This window comes from Phallusia mammillata, chromosome 7 (genome assembly GCF_965637545.1).
Source record: "Phallusia mammillata chromosome 7, kaPhaMamm4.hap1.1, whole genome shotgun sequence".
Classification (NCBI taxonomy): Eukaryota; Metazoa; Chordata; class Ascidiacea; order Phlebobranchia; family Ascidiidae; genus Phallusia; species Phallusia mammillata.
In genome coordinates, this window is record NC_137258.1 from 17,557,581 (window position 1) to 17,571,566 (window position 13,986).

The window sequence follows — 13,986 nt, forward strand, 5'->3', positions numbered from 1 at the left end:
TTAAACGAAGAAACCAACGTGATTGGTAGGCCTAGAGTTAAAAAATTATTCGTTCCAGTAGGTTGACTTTTCATGCGGAACGTATTTGACCGGGTTAAATCTTTCATGCGTATCACATGTTGTACGGCAAATTATTACAATTAAGGTGATTCTTTTTGCTTATGTTGCACAGGAAGTGCTGTAAGCGAAGTCAAACAACGTAGTGTATCTAATAAACTACGATACTTTTTGTACTTTTTTCCCAAATTGAGTATAAAATGAGAGATGCCCCGAAGCAAAAGTGATCTTGGGAAAAAATGCTAATTTTCTAGTCAACATCACGTTTTAAGTTTCGACGTGATTTTGGCATTTGACGTGTTTTTGGCAATTGTTTTGTCCTTAAGGAATAAGCTTTAAAAATTATGATGAAATAAACCTTATGTTATGGTTGCTTGGTTGGGATGAATGTATGTAGCATGATAAGTTTTTTTAAGAAATATTTGTTAAGCAACAAATACAAAGATATATTTTACAGTTTCAGTTACCTACTTTAACAATGATTAGAACGGGAAAGTTGTGTGAGAAATTTACTTCGGCATCTCTGCGAAGATTTTCATTAAATAATCAAAGGAAATCGAACAAACAACTTTTAGGTAAGTTTTTGTACATTTATATCAAATGAAAACAGTACAAATTACTTTGTAAAAATTGGATACAAGATTGAACTTATTAACATTTGTACTAAAATTAAGTATATTTAACAAATTTTGCATTCTGTTTATTTTAGTTTTAAGATGTGGAAATCAGGCACATTCACAATGCACACAAACTGCACAAATTCATGTTCGATCAAAAATAATGACACAAATGGACAAATCTGGGTACCTGGGTTCTACTGTTTGTATCGTTGGAGGTGCCCTGTTTCTCGGGATTGTAAGTTTTCGATTTCTGTGTAATCAGTGGCATAACCGTGCTTCAGTGTTTCTGCACAACCTGCATTTGGTGGCAATAAATACATATAATGTGGCTGTGCACATGTGTATTAAAATATATATTGGCAGCTGTATATCGATAAAAATATTCTTCTAGCTGGTGAAACTTGTCTAAAACAGGAAAAAACGCTGTTTTTGTATTTTGCTGCACAAGTAACCATAATCTGCCATCTGCTAGACTCTACTTTGACTCTATTTAAGGTTCGACTGCTGACTGCACTGGTGGTCATTAGGGAAATAACAACTTATAATGTGGATTGCATTTGAAAAAAAAACGTTGTGCACACCTTACCTCTAAAACCTTGTGATTGTAAAATATATAAACTTTACTTTCTATTATCAGGGAGTTTATAAACATCTTGTATCTCGACAAGCACATGCTGCTGAAGTAAAAGCACAGGAGGTAACAGATGTTGAAGAGCAAACACAAGATGAGAAAAATGGTAAGCTGTTAAACCCATATTTAGTCACAAGGTTGTGGTGGCTGAAGTGGGATTACCTTTTTACTATTTTTGTGGTGAAAATGACAAATTTTTATTTGCATCTTTGTGTTTGAAGAAGCTGCAGTCATTCCAGAATTTCCTGAGCAAGTGCAATATTTATTAATTGGAGGTGGAACTGCATCATATGCTGCAATGCGTGCCATACGGAAACATGATGTAAATGCAAAGGTAACAAAACTTCAAGCCCAAACTTATAAAACTGTACAAAAAGTATAATCAAATGGGGTAAAAAAAAATTTTGCTGAAGTTGGGGTAAAAAAAAACAATACCCTCACAGCTAAACCAAAAATTTTTTTTAAATGGTTTCTTTTTCATAGGATGTATTTATTCTCTACCAATAAAATAAGCCATAAACCATTCTCAGATTTTGTTTGTAGGCAATGTTCTGCAGGTTGAAACAACAGTAGTAAAATTCGTATGTTAAAAAGTCTTCAACAACCTTTAGAAACTTTCCTGCAGATTTTTTATTACAAGTTTGGTGTCAATGACCTTTGTTCTGTGTTGTGTCATAACTATGACCTATTAAACAACAAAGACTCTACTTGGCTAGCTTCTAAATTTTTTCAGATATCTTGTTGTTCGTTTTTACCCCAAACGGTTCTATAGGAATGGGGTAATAAAAAACTATGTATGTTTTGCACCCCAAAAATTTTTTTTGCCCAAACATTTTTATTTGTCACCTGGAAGTTTAGAAAATAAAAAAGAAAGCCTATAAAACATGTACTTAGACCAAAGTTGTATAAAATTGCTTTGGGGGGCCAGTTTTGGAGAAATTTTTACCAAAAAGTATACCTGCATGGCTAAAAGTACAAATTGGGATCCAGGCCTAAAGAAAAATGCTACAAAGTAAGGAAAAGAGGTTATCAAATCATTATGTGGTAATTCAAGCAGTTTGGGGTAGAAAATTAAACTTTATTTCAATAAGGTTTTAGGTTACATGACCAGTCAGCAAGTGGGTGAGCTCTATTTAAACCTAGTTGCATACCAACAAAAGACTGGTAAATGACAAAAAAGACCAAATCAAAGGCAATAAATGCAGTGCAATAAAGGTACAAAGCCATGGAAAGTCTTAGCACCAATTTGAAAGCGTTTTATTAATTTACAAACAGTTTACTAACTGCTGTAAGTTTGGTTTGTAAAATTTCGAAAACAAAGAATTTTATGTGGCTCGTGTTTTTTTTGGCTTATTGATTGTAACAGAGTTGTTAATGAAATTTCTGTCTTATGTTTGACTTTAAGATGGTTGATTAAGTTCATATAATTGAATTGAAGTTCCAACTGCCACTTCATTTTTTTTAAAATGGTCCTAATGTCCACTTGTTTTTTTTACCCCGACATTGTTTTTTTTGTACCTTTTTCGGGTTAAAAAAGAACAACAGTTTTTGTAAAATCTTTTTTTTTGTTTTTTAGTAAAATCAAAAACTTGTCACATAACTATAAAAGTAGTCCTATCAGCTTTGTTGGGAAGAAAAACTGAACTTTTGTTGCCTAAAATAAAAGTTTGGCAACAAAGTTTCAAAAAATTGTTTTTTTTACCCCACTTTTTTTACCCCACCCCACATTTTTTTGCCCCACCCCACATTTTTTTACATGCAAAACATAAACAGCATATTTTTTCTATTTTTAGATCCTCATTATTAGCAGTGACACAGAAATTCCATACATGCGACCCCCTCTCTCTAAGGAACTTTGGTACAGTGATGACAGTGAGGCTGCTAAGCAGTTTCAGTTTAAACAGTGGAATGGGAAATGGAGAGATATTTACTTTGAGAATGCAGATTTCTATTGCAAGCCAAGCGAGTTAGCTGACAAACCAAATGGAGTAGCTCTGGCTCTCAATAAAATGGTAACTTTTTCTATTGTTTTAGTTTGTGTCTAGGAATTTCATTTAAATTTTAAACACCAAAATGTTGTCTTGATGTTTAACTGTTTTTATGACAAGTTTTGTTTTTTAAAGGTTACCAGGTTAAATCCTTCTGACAATGTTGCCATTCTTGATGATGGTACTGAAATTAAATATGAAAAATGCCTTATTGCAACTGGAGGAAGACCAAGAAATCTTGGTAGTGTTGCAAAGGCTGGAGATGAAATAGCAAAAAGAACAACCCTATATAGACGGGTAAGTCTTCGGGTTTTATTGAAATTGCGTGTTTTGAAACGTTTATTGCAGTGATTACATACAGGCCAGTGACTTTCTTGAGCTTGATGAGAAAACAGATGGAATTGAGTCTGTTACAGTTATTGGAGGTGGTTTCATGGGAAGTGAAATTGCCTGTGCACTTGGCCATAAAGGTTGGTCAATCACAAATTGTAATTAGTTTTTTTAGGCATTTTAAAGACCATTTTTCACAAATGTCCTGAATCTGCGGAACATAGTTGATGATTAAATTAAATTAAAGTCCAAGTAATGCCATATATACAGAAATAAATGTGACCTGTGATAGGAGTGATAGAATTTTAACCCTTTTATTAAGAATAAGCACATACAGTTTGGAAGAAAGTCAAAAATACTGTTCTTCTATTTCAGGGGGTCTGAAGGGATTTCAAGTAAACCAACTATTTCCTGAAAAGGGAAATATGGGTCTTGTATTACCTGAGTATTTGACCAAATGGACGACCGAAAAAGTAAAAAGTGAAGGAGTTAATGTTGTTACAGAAGCATTACTTAAAGATGTTGCAATGGAAAATGATAAAGTCAAGCTATCACTTAGCAATGGCGATGAGGTAGAAACTATATTCTGTAGGGTTTTACATATGTGTGTTTCGAGCATAGACTTTTCAGTAATGGTATACATCTATTCTGTACGAGTTTCTTGCCAAAAAGATTATGATTTAACTTGGTGTTTTAATAAATTATGTCACACTTTACTTGAATTTGCAACCTCAAGGATAAAAAATTCAGCTACTAAATGACTGCCTCTTGATCTTAAGAGGTTTAAACACTTAATGTCACATTTCAACTGGATTTACTAATTCAAGTGTGTGAACTACTTTTCAGCTGCTCACAGACCATATTGTGGTTGCTGTTGGTCTTGACATTGACACTAGTTTATCTGACTCCGCTGGAATTGAAGTTGATGAAAAACATGGAGGTTACAGAGTTAATGCTGAACTACAAGCCAGATCCAATATATGGGTGGTACGTAAACAAATACATTTACAAAACAAATTTTTTTTTTTCTTACTGTTCAGTGAAATTGGATTTTACAGGCCTTCTGTTTGTTGGTAATTTCAATTTGTACAGTTGAATAAAACGCAAAAGTCTAAATCCAATAAATTAGTGAGTTCCAACTTAACTTTAAAACAAACATCATTTAATTTGGGGCCTTACAAATGCGTTAGGCCAGTTTTTTATAACTCGAGTCTTTTTTATCAACCACATACTAAAGCAAAAGCTTAACTTCCCCCTAAAATTTAAAAGTTCCTCAAAAGGACAGTTTATTAAGTTTCTCATCTGGTAGGAAATCCTTTCCAGTTAGGAAACACTACAGTAAATAGTTACTGCTTTTGGATAAACCATGTTATTAATACAAACATACAGAATGCATTGATGACTAAACTATCATCAGGGCATGGAACTTGTTTTTGTCCTTTTTTAATTGTTATTTGCTTGTGGTACTTTACTATGTAGTTTCAGAGTGACCAAACAATAAAAACTAAAGCATGTGTACCTTTATTTGTAGGCTGGAGATGCTGCTTGCTTCTATGATGTAAAACTTGGCCGCCGCAGGGTGGAACATCATGATCATGCAGTAGTCAGTGGTAGGTTAGCTGGAGAAAACATGACTGGGGCACAAAAACATTATTTCCATCAATCCATGTTCTGGTGAGTATTGTACCCACTTTGGTTTCGCCAAAATTTTAAAAACATCACTGTATTGGACAGAATATTAGTTCAACTACATTTTCTGACATTGTTGGAACCAAAGCACTATTTTTCACTTCTGTAGGTCAGATCTCGGGCCAGATGTTGGGTATGAGGCGATTGGTTTGGTTGATTCACGCTTACCTACTGTTGGAGTATTTGCCAAAGCTACTGAAAAAGATACACCAAGAGGCGCTGAGGAGGAAGGCCTACGTGGTGGAGAAGGTATGTGAACAACTTTAATCCTTTGAAATTTCTGTCTCTTACAAAAAATAGCGATGTTTGAGTAGAGTACCTTTCAGATGTTCAAAAGATATAAAATCTTGCTATTTTGAATGGGTTTTATCCTACATTGCTGGCAGTTTGGTTTTTAGTACAGCTACAATTCAAGTCTGTGTCTTGTGTACCTAAGTTGCTATCTTGAATTTCGCTAACAGCAGTGTATACATACATTATATATACATTTTTTGAACATCTCCAAGTGAAAGATTTGGCCATTCGAAATTCATTTGAGCTTTAGCCTTTTCCATTCGGAAGGACTTGTGTTTACAGAGGACAAAGATACAAATCTATTTCCTAAACCTTTGTTGACATGACTGGATTTTGTGGTTTATAGCGAAATTTTATTGCATTGATGTTGCTACAATGCCACACAATTGAAGTACATTGTTACAGGATGGGATGATAATATATTATAATACTCGATAATAAATCTGGAACACAAAAAACAACAGTAAAGGAAAAACAAAACCGCTCTGTACCTAAACTCTCTACATGTTTAACAGCACACACTTCAGGCTTTGCACTGCATAACTTTGACTAATTACAGAAATCAAAGAGAGTTTTAAACAATGAACACATGTTTTTACATTAATGTTTTTGTAATAAAAGTACGCTGGGTTAGTCATATGACTTGAAAATTTAGTTTGATTGTTGTAATACAATATGGGAAACACACAAAAAAATCTTGCCGCAAATCGCACATTTGATATTTTGAAAAAACTTGCTAATTAAAATGTTCAATCACTGTTAGAAATGCAATAGATATCGTACCGAATATAGCATAAATATAAATTACAGAACGTTAAGCACATAATTAAGCAACCAACCACACAATGCACAAATTATCACAAAAATTATTGAGAACCAGGTTTTTAGGTAAACTAAATATTGAAGGATTTATTGTGGTATCAATCTGTTTTTACAGAAATTGCATTTAGTAAGGGAATGTTGATGGAATTGTCAGTGGGCTATATATAACTGTTTTTGCATTGATTCTGTGCAACTGGCATTTAATTTACAATTTGCATTTCAGATGAATCAGGTACAGCCACAGACGAACAAACCCCTGAGCCTACTTCAGCAGTGAGCGATGATTTTGGCAAAGGGGTGGTGTTTTATCTGCGTGACAAAGCAGTAGTGGGTGTTTTACTGTGGAATGTGTTTGGAAGAATGTCAATTGCCAGAAAGGTTAGTTTGCTACAGAAATTGATTGGTTTAACAATTGTGCCAGCATATTCACCGAAGCGGCAAACTTTAGAATAATCTTTTGCAAAATAACATGCTGTGTTAAAAGACCGCATATATCTGTTATTGCCACATATATATGTTGGGAGCATTTTGTAAAATCAATAGTGTAACACTTGCCCACTGTATATTGTAAAAGCTTTCTCTTATAAATTGTAGTGCAGAAATAATATAAGTTGTTTTTTTAGATTTTGCTTTAAAAATGGGTAATGCATATATTTGGAGTATGTTTTCAAAAAAAAGTACAATTAAGATAAACATTTTTTTAGATCATTCGGGATAACCAATCTTATGAAGACTACAGTGAGCTGGCTAAGCTCTTTAAAATACACAGTACTGAACTGGACTAAACAAATGGTGAAAGCTGCAAAAACGATTTTCATTGTGGGTTACAATTTTTCCAAAAAAGTTTCAAAACCTCTATGTTAACGGAATCGTGCTTTTTCCTATAGTAGTGTGTGCTTTTGTGGGAAGTGCCTTCTATTTGGTTCTGTAATTCCAGTGTGGTAAAATATTAACCGTAGTTTCATTGTTGTGCTACTACGTGCACCGTATAATATAAGTTATTCAATGCACTTTTGTATAGTTACAGATCATGACAGTTCAGAATTTAGCAGATTAACTGGAAAGAATATCTTGTAGTTGAAACAGTCAGTCGCTTTCAGTAAAAAATAATTAGAAATGTTGGAAAGAAATAACACACAAGCACAGTAATAAAAAAATGACTATTGCAAGCCTAAAATAATTCCTGACCTTCAATCATTTAGGCCAGTGGCTCCCAACCAGGGAGGAATTTACTTTTATTTGTACATGTAACCGGTGAAGTTCAAGAGACCCAATTTTAAATAATATTTGTATGGAATTAAAATGTTTTAAATTGTTATGGGAGGAATGGGTCGATTAAGGTTGGGAGCCACTGATATAGGCAACCTTACATAGAGTAAATGCCAGTAAAACATATAAATTTGAACTGTAGGCATGAAACTTACAAATGCTATGAAAATTCTTTAAGTTAAGTAATGCAATGAAACATTTGCAGAGCTAAAAGGGTATATATGAGCAAAATGAACTTCAAAAACATTGAAAAAAGAACACTTCAGGATTTAATCTTCACAGGCAACAAATATTACCCAAAGTAATTAACTGCAGCAGTCTGGTTTACCTGTGTTCATTGTATGCAAATTAACACTAGGCGTATCAGAAGTTAGGTTACTAATACTTGCGCCGCCATGTTGAAGTTGGGCTGTCAATGTTTTTCGAACAGCAACCATGAAGCACTGACTAACATTAGTTGCATCTTTAGCGCTAGCTTCAATGTGGGGATAACCGCCATTCTCCCGGCACCAATTTTCCACTTCAGTTCGATTCACTTCTTTTTCGTTCGCATCAATGTCTACTTTATTTCCCAACACAATAAAGGGAAACTTATCGTCTGAGACATCAGCGTAGTACAGAAATTCACTTTTCCACACTGCCAGGTTGTGAAAGCTTTGTGCATCATTTACTGCATATGTGAGAATACAACAGTCTGCTCCACGATAAAATGGAGTTCTCAGGCTCTTAAATCTCTCCTGGCCAGCTGTATCCCATATCTGGAGAGTGTATTGCCTTTTGTCCACCTCTATATTCTTCGTTAGAAACTCAACTCCTTTGTGTAAATTTGACAAGTCAGATTGGTTACCATTAATTTGTTAGTTTATTATATTCTCAAGAAACATTGACAGCAATAGCCACACAACTTTGGTTAAGGTTGCTTCAAGTGTACAGTACTGTAGACTAATATAGTAACAGTCTCACTTTTTCAAAACATTTATAAATTGTATAATTAAACTGATCTATTATAGCAAGTATTTTTTTTTGCACTGCCACTTAGACCATGAACAAAATCAAGCACATCTCTCAAATTCAAAATAATGATATTTAAATGAATACATTAATAATATAAACTTTTTGCATTCTCACCTATTGTGTGGTATGACTGTCCATCAAATTCTCCGGTAATAAATCGATTCATTACAGAACTTTTTCCAACACCACCATCACCAACCAGGACGAGCTTCAATACCCTGGGTTGGCTCATAACTGTTAAATCAGTTCACTTACACCACAGATTAAAAAGGTTAGGACATGTTCATTAAATCTGTTGCATTTAACTATGCTCTGTATAATAAAAATGCCAATACTTTCTAATTTCAATGTAGTTCCTTACGTTAAAACCAATACGTCTGCTCAAAAATGCAAGTAACCATTACTTTTTTCTGGGCAATGGTACTCAGTTTTAATAGTCATTTTGTTGAATTAACTCTACTGATGTTGCGTAATTTGAATTAAATGTCAAACAAACTCAGAACACGCCTCACAGTTGCCATTTTTGCATTTTACATGCAAAACAGGGTTGCCAGGTTAAAATTTTGCAAATCGACCAGATCGTAGGCCAGAACGCTTAAAATTCGCCCAAACTTTGATTTTATGCTAAATTTCTAAAACCGCTTGTTTAGCGCCCTCAAGTGGCGAACAATGTGTATTATTATTTTTGAAAAACGAGGCTCGAGTAAACATTTATTCAGAAAACATGACATGCGCGACACCAAGACTATACGAAAAAAATAATACAAGTATCAATTGTCAAAATCAGTCGGCAGATTCTCAATTACATTTTGTGCATACATGTCGTTATTAAACAATTTAAACATGGTGTCAGTTGCAGTAAAGCTATTGCAGCAAATCCCATCTTCATATAAGTTTGATCTAATGCGAACCTTCAAGCATCTTTACTCCTAATCGGTTTCTACTTTTTTACTCATTTTGGACAGTTTGTTTGCAAGGCAATTTGAAAAATTACTCAAAAAATGTAATAGCCTACAGGTAGTCCGGACAAGGGACAAGTTATATAGCATTTTAAATTTGCCGGGGGTAGAGGGTTGTTGATAAGTTATCCAGACAATGATAATGGCGCTAACCGGATGGAAACCATGAAGTCGGAGTAGGTATTACAGTTCAGACAATGATACCAGACATAAACCGAATAAAGTCGGTGTTATTCAGCAGCGACGGGATTCAGAGCGTCATGTGGCGCTGCAATCTCGTACGAGACACGGCGCTTATTGAAATAGCGAAGAGAACAAAAAGGTCGGGACCGAAATGCGTCAAATCCTGCTGAGAAGCGTGCTCGCATGATAAAAGTGTGAGAACGCCCAAACTTTCGGCCAGACGGTCAGACCGAAGTTTTTTCGCCTAAGGGCCAGTGTTTCATACCGGAACGGAACGGAACGTTATACCGGAACGAAATAAATATTTTTTGGCTCAAATACCGGAACGAAATACCGAAATAAAAAATATTCAAAATACCGGAACGGAACGAAATACCGTTATATTTTATTCCGGTATTTCGTTCTGGACATTTGACATGAAACAATTGCTGAAAATTTCGCGCCGTTAAGATATAATAAAAATTGAGGCTCCTACAATTAACATCCGTTTGACCATTATTGACAAATGTTATGTGACGTAACAACTACCGACAATAATTTTTGTGTGTTGCAACTTTCTTTCTTTTTTCGCTTAATAGTTGTAAAGACCACAAAGAAATGTTCTTTTTAAGACCGAAATACCGATAAATACCGTTATAATTTTATTTCGGTCAGACCGGAACGAAATGAAAATATCGGTCCAGAACGAAATAAATAATTTGCTCAGAACGAATAACGTTATTTGGTTTCGTTCCGTTCCGGTATGAAACACTGCTAAGGGCTCTGAATCAAGGCCAGAATGAGCGATTCTGGCCGAAAATAGGCCAACCTGGCAACCCTGATGCAAAATCCGGCCAACTACGACATCATCATCACATCAATAACAAATGACAGACTCAAACACACTGATTCAACCGATTGAATCATTGTGAGATCACTCTGTAAATAGATTAATTTATTTGGACTTTCAGCCCCCAGAAGGTGGTATATTACGAGATAAATTTCTGTCAAACTGTAATTTATGTACAAAAAACTAGAGACACTGTCGATCATCGGGGAAATGTGGACCTGTAATACGGCAGTCAACAGCAAAATGATTGTGTCCCCCCCCCCCCCCCCCCCCGTGTATTGATGTAATATTTATTTTTAATCACAACAGCGTACTTCCTTCAAATCACAAAAGCAGACGCTTTCTACCTGTTGGCCGAACTTTTAAGCAAACCTCTACGTCTTGTAATTATGAATAAAAACTAATTTTTAACGTAAAATGTATTCGTATGCGCAATTAGCATGTTCTTTTTAATTCACATTATTGATTTTTTTTTCAGAATTAACAGTGTGTTTAGTTGAAGCATAGATACTACATACACGTAGTATCTATGGTTGAAGTACCGTAATATTGCCTATTTTCCATCTGATTGCCAAATGTCCAGAATTTTTTTCGGTCCGATGAGGACTGTGCAAATATCCAGGAAAAAATTATTGGTGTGGCTGAAGTCAAATGAAAATGAGTTATTTTTTTGCAGGACGTGGTATGACGAAATAGCGTAGGTTGATGTGTTGTTTGTAATAATCAGCTGGGTAAAAAGTTGCATAGTACGTTAATAGAACAACATGTGTACGTCGCTTAGGCCTTATTCAGATTCTGTACGTGGTTTTTAAACCAGCACAGTTTTGTATTGATTTAATATTGTTGATTTGATTTAAGTTAAAGGAAAGTTGTTTGTGTGTGAGAATTTAATCCACTGTGTTGACCTTTAACATAATTTTGAGGTTGTTAATCACTTATACACTGTGCTTGTTGTTAATCGCATATAAACAGGGTATGTTCCTAAAATCAGGAAATTAAGTTCAATCTGTTTTGTTTGCACATGACACTATTCTGAGCAAATGGCCTCAAAAAGAAAACAGGAGGAAAAACACCTACAAACTCTGAAAAAGATCCAGCAAATTGACTGCAACAAAAAATGTTTCGAATGTGACCAACGGGGGCCAACATATGTAGATGTGACGATAGGATCATTCGTTTGCACATCATGCGGCGGAATTCTCAGAGGCCTGAATCCCCCACATCGAGTCAAGTCTGTCTCTATGGCAACCTTCTCCACCACCGAAATTGCATTCATTGAAACCAGAGGCAATGAGTATTGTAAAAATATATTTCTTGGGAAATATGACGAGCGTTCAAAAGCTAAACCCGAGTCAAGGAGTGATCATGGAAAATTAAAGTACTTCATGGAGCAAAAATATGAGCAGAAGAAGTGGTACATCCCACCAGAAGAAGCCCAAAAACCTTTAAACAGCTTTGTGAACGATTTGAAAAAGGCCAACGAAATTAAACCTCTCACATCATTGTTAGGACAAAACCACACACAAATTCAAGTTGAGAAAAAGTCGCCGCCACAACAGGCCAAACCAAAGGCAAAAGTCGATAATATATTGGGCGATTTTAATTCAACCGATGCATTTGGAGCTCCATCACAAAACTCATCAAATTCTGGGTTTGCTGATTTTGGAAATGCTTTTTCAGCTGCCCCTCAAAAAGCTTCTGCTGGTTTTGATGCATTTGGAGATTTTACTTCTGGCCAGCAATCTAATACATCTACAGCACAGGCTCCTTCGGGATTTGGTAATTTCATGAATGTAATGTCTACATCAGCGTCAACACAGCCACAGCAAACCAACACTGCAGACAAATATGCCGATCTTGCAGATCTCTTTAGCATGGATAACGCAGTGCCTGCTGCTGGTGGTTCATCCGACTTTGGCTGGTCCTCATCAAACTACGGGGCTCAAATTACCAGTGGTCAAACTTCACAATTGGGGTCTGTGTTTGGTATGTCACCACCCTCTGCAGTCCCTGCATCAAATCAACCACAACAGGCAGCGTTTTCTAACTTCCAACAACCCCAACAGCAGGCTACTGTGTTTAGCAGTGCCCCAACCTCTGGCTTTGGTAACATGCAGCAAAATACTGCAGGATTTGGCGGAATGCAACAAACCAACTATGGACAAACTGGATATGGAGGTGTACCACAATCTTCGGCAATGTATGCCACTTCTCAGCAACCAAATACTCAAATGTATGGAGGGACTAACTATGCAGCATCAACAGGATTTGGTGGAGTACAACAACCCCAACAGCAGATGGCTTTCCAGGGGCAACAAACAATGCAAGGTTACACAGGCAACACTCAGAATGTTGCACCGTCAAATCCCTTTATGCAGACTGCTGGGCAAACAACACAGGCACCAGCAACAATTGTGGGTAATCCATTTATGGCCCAGCAACAGCAGCAAAATTGGGGTAACCAGCAGGCTCAAAAACAGTTCCAAGCACAACAATCATCTGCTACCAACCCTTTTATGGCTGCCCAAGCACCCCAATCTACAAATCCATTCTTTTAGCATTTGTTTCCTTATGTGTCATGTACAACAGTTTAAATGAGTATACATGTTATTGTTTTGCTGCTTTGTACACATAAATATATTAAATGTTTTCCATTTTATTGTTGTGATATATAAATATTCGAATATTTGCCACAATATAGTAACATTATTTGTACCATTTCTTGATTAAAAGCACTGAGTTTATATGTGCTGTATAAGACACCATGAAACTGATTAGGATATAATGGAAAAAATAAGACCTGCCCAATCATGTTAAATTTGATTCTCTATGTTAGTTTGTGGTGAAGCCAGTAGAGTCGTACTGCATTATGCAAGACCTGTCTTACTTACTTTGTGAATTTTTACAAGATCACTCTTCAATGCTCTGATCAGTAGCTGTCAAATATAATGCACAAACAAAAAAATGCCAATAGCCTTGATACTCTTATCGAGCCACAAGATTAATGTTTTTTACTTGTTAATGTGAGGTGCTTGGACAAGTCCATGTAACCTATTTTCTCTTGTTACTTTAGTAATGTAGCCTTTTCCTGCAAATTCCACAGGGTAAATGTTTGCTGTTTTTTCACAATTTTAAATTTCTTGGCTGAAGTTTTAGACCATGCTTCTATACTGAACATACTCTTATGCACATAACGTAACACATTCGTTTTTTGTCATAGATTGTCTGGTGGAATGCTGTTTGAATTCCCAATGTGCAATTTCATGCTAGCCCTAAAAATACAACACCTTCATCCTACAAG

The 13,986-nt window shown here is 35.6% G+C and overlaps 3 protein-coding genes across 3 annotated transcripts; 2 read left to right on the forward strand and 1 right to left on the reverse strand.

Moving 5' to 3' along the window:
• The first annotated feature begins 425 nt into the window (after positions 1–425).
• Positions 426–7,429, forward strand: LOC145238939 (apoptosis-inducing factor 1, mitochondrial-like). Its single transcript, XM_080102230.1, has 14 exons — positions 426–446; positions 515–632; positions 767–912; positions 1,315–1,414; positions 1,530–1,642; positions 3,102–3,320; positions 3,432–3,593; positions 3,658–3,766; positions 4,002–4,198; positions 4,473–4,613; positions 5,158–5,300; positions 5,425–5,564; positions 6,655–6,809; positions 7,136–7,429. The coding sequence occupies exons 1-14, from the start codon at positions 441–443 to the stop codon at positions 7,214–7,216; spliced, it is 1,830 nt and encodes a 609-aa protein (XP_079958356.1). The 5' UTR covers positions 426–440; the 3' UTR covers positions 7,217–7,429.
• Positions 7,430–7,474: 45 nt separating this feature from the next.
• LOC145238940 (ras-related protein Rab-9A-like) lies at positions 7,475–9,345 on the reverse strand. The gene is made up of 2 exons (XM_080102231.1): positions 8,829–9,345; positions 7,475–8,514 (listed from the first exon to the last, which is right to left on the reverse strand). The coding sequence occupies exons 1-2, from the start codon at positions 8,944–8,946 to the stop codon at positions 8,006–8,008; spliced, it is 627 nt and encodes a 208-aa protein (XP_079958357.1). The 5' UTR covers positions 8,947–9,345; the 3' UTR covers positions 7,475–8,005.
• Positions 9,346–11,289: 1,944 nt separating this feature from the next.
• LOC145238943 (arf-GAP domain and FG repeat-containing protein 2-like) lies at positions 11,290–13,985 on the forward strand. Its single transcript, XM_080102235.1, has one exon. It carries the CDS (start codon positions 11,726–11,728, stop codon positions 13,241–13,243), a length of 1,518 nt encoding a protein of 505 aa, XP_079958361.1. The 5' UTR covers positions 11,290–11,725; the 3' UTR covers positions 13,244–13,985.
• Position 13,986: the final 1 nt, after the last annotated feature.

Bases quoted from the DNA above. Each gene is read 5' to 3' on its own strand.
- LOC145238939 (XM_080102230.1), top strand. The intron at 633-766 runs GTAAGTTTTTGT...TGTTTATTTTAG, and splicing joins ATCGAACAAACAACTTTTAG to TTTTAAGATGTGGAAATCAG. The intron at 3,594-3,657 runs GTAAGTCTTCGG...GATTACATACAG, and splicing joins GAACAACCCTATATAGACGG to GCCAGTGACTTTCTTGAGCT.
- LOC145238940 (XM_080102231.1), bottom strand. From the start codon at position 8,946: ATGAGCCAACCCAGGGTATTGAAGCTCGTCCTGGTTGGTGATGGTGGT. The intron at 8,515-8,828 runs GTGAGAATGCAA...ATTTACACAAAG, and splicing joins ACAGTCATACCACACAATAG to GAGTTGAGTTTCTAACGAAG.
- LOC145238943 (XM_080102235.1), top strand. From the start codon at position 11,726: ATGGCCTCAAAAAGAAAACAGGAGGAAAAACACCTACAAACTCTGAAA.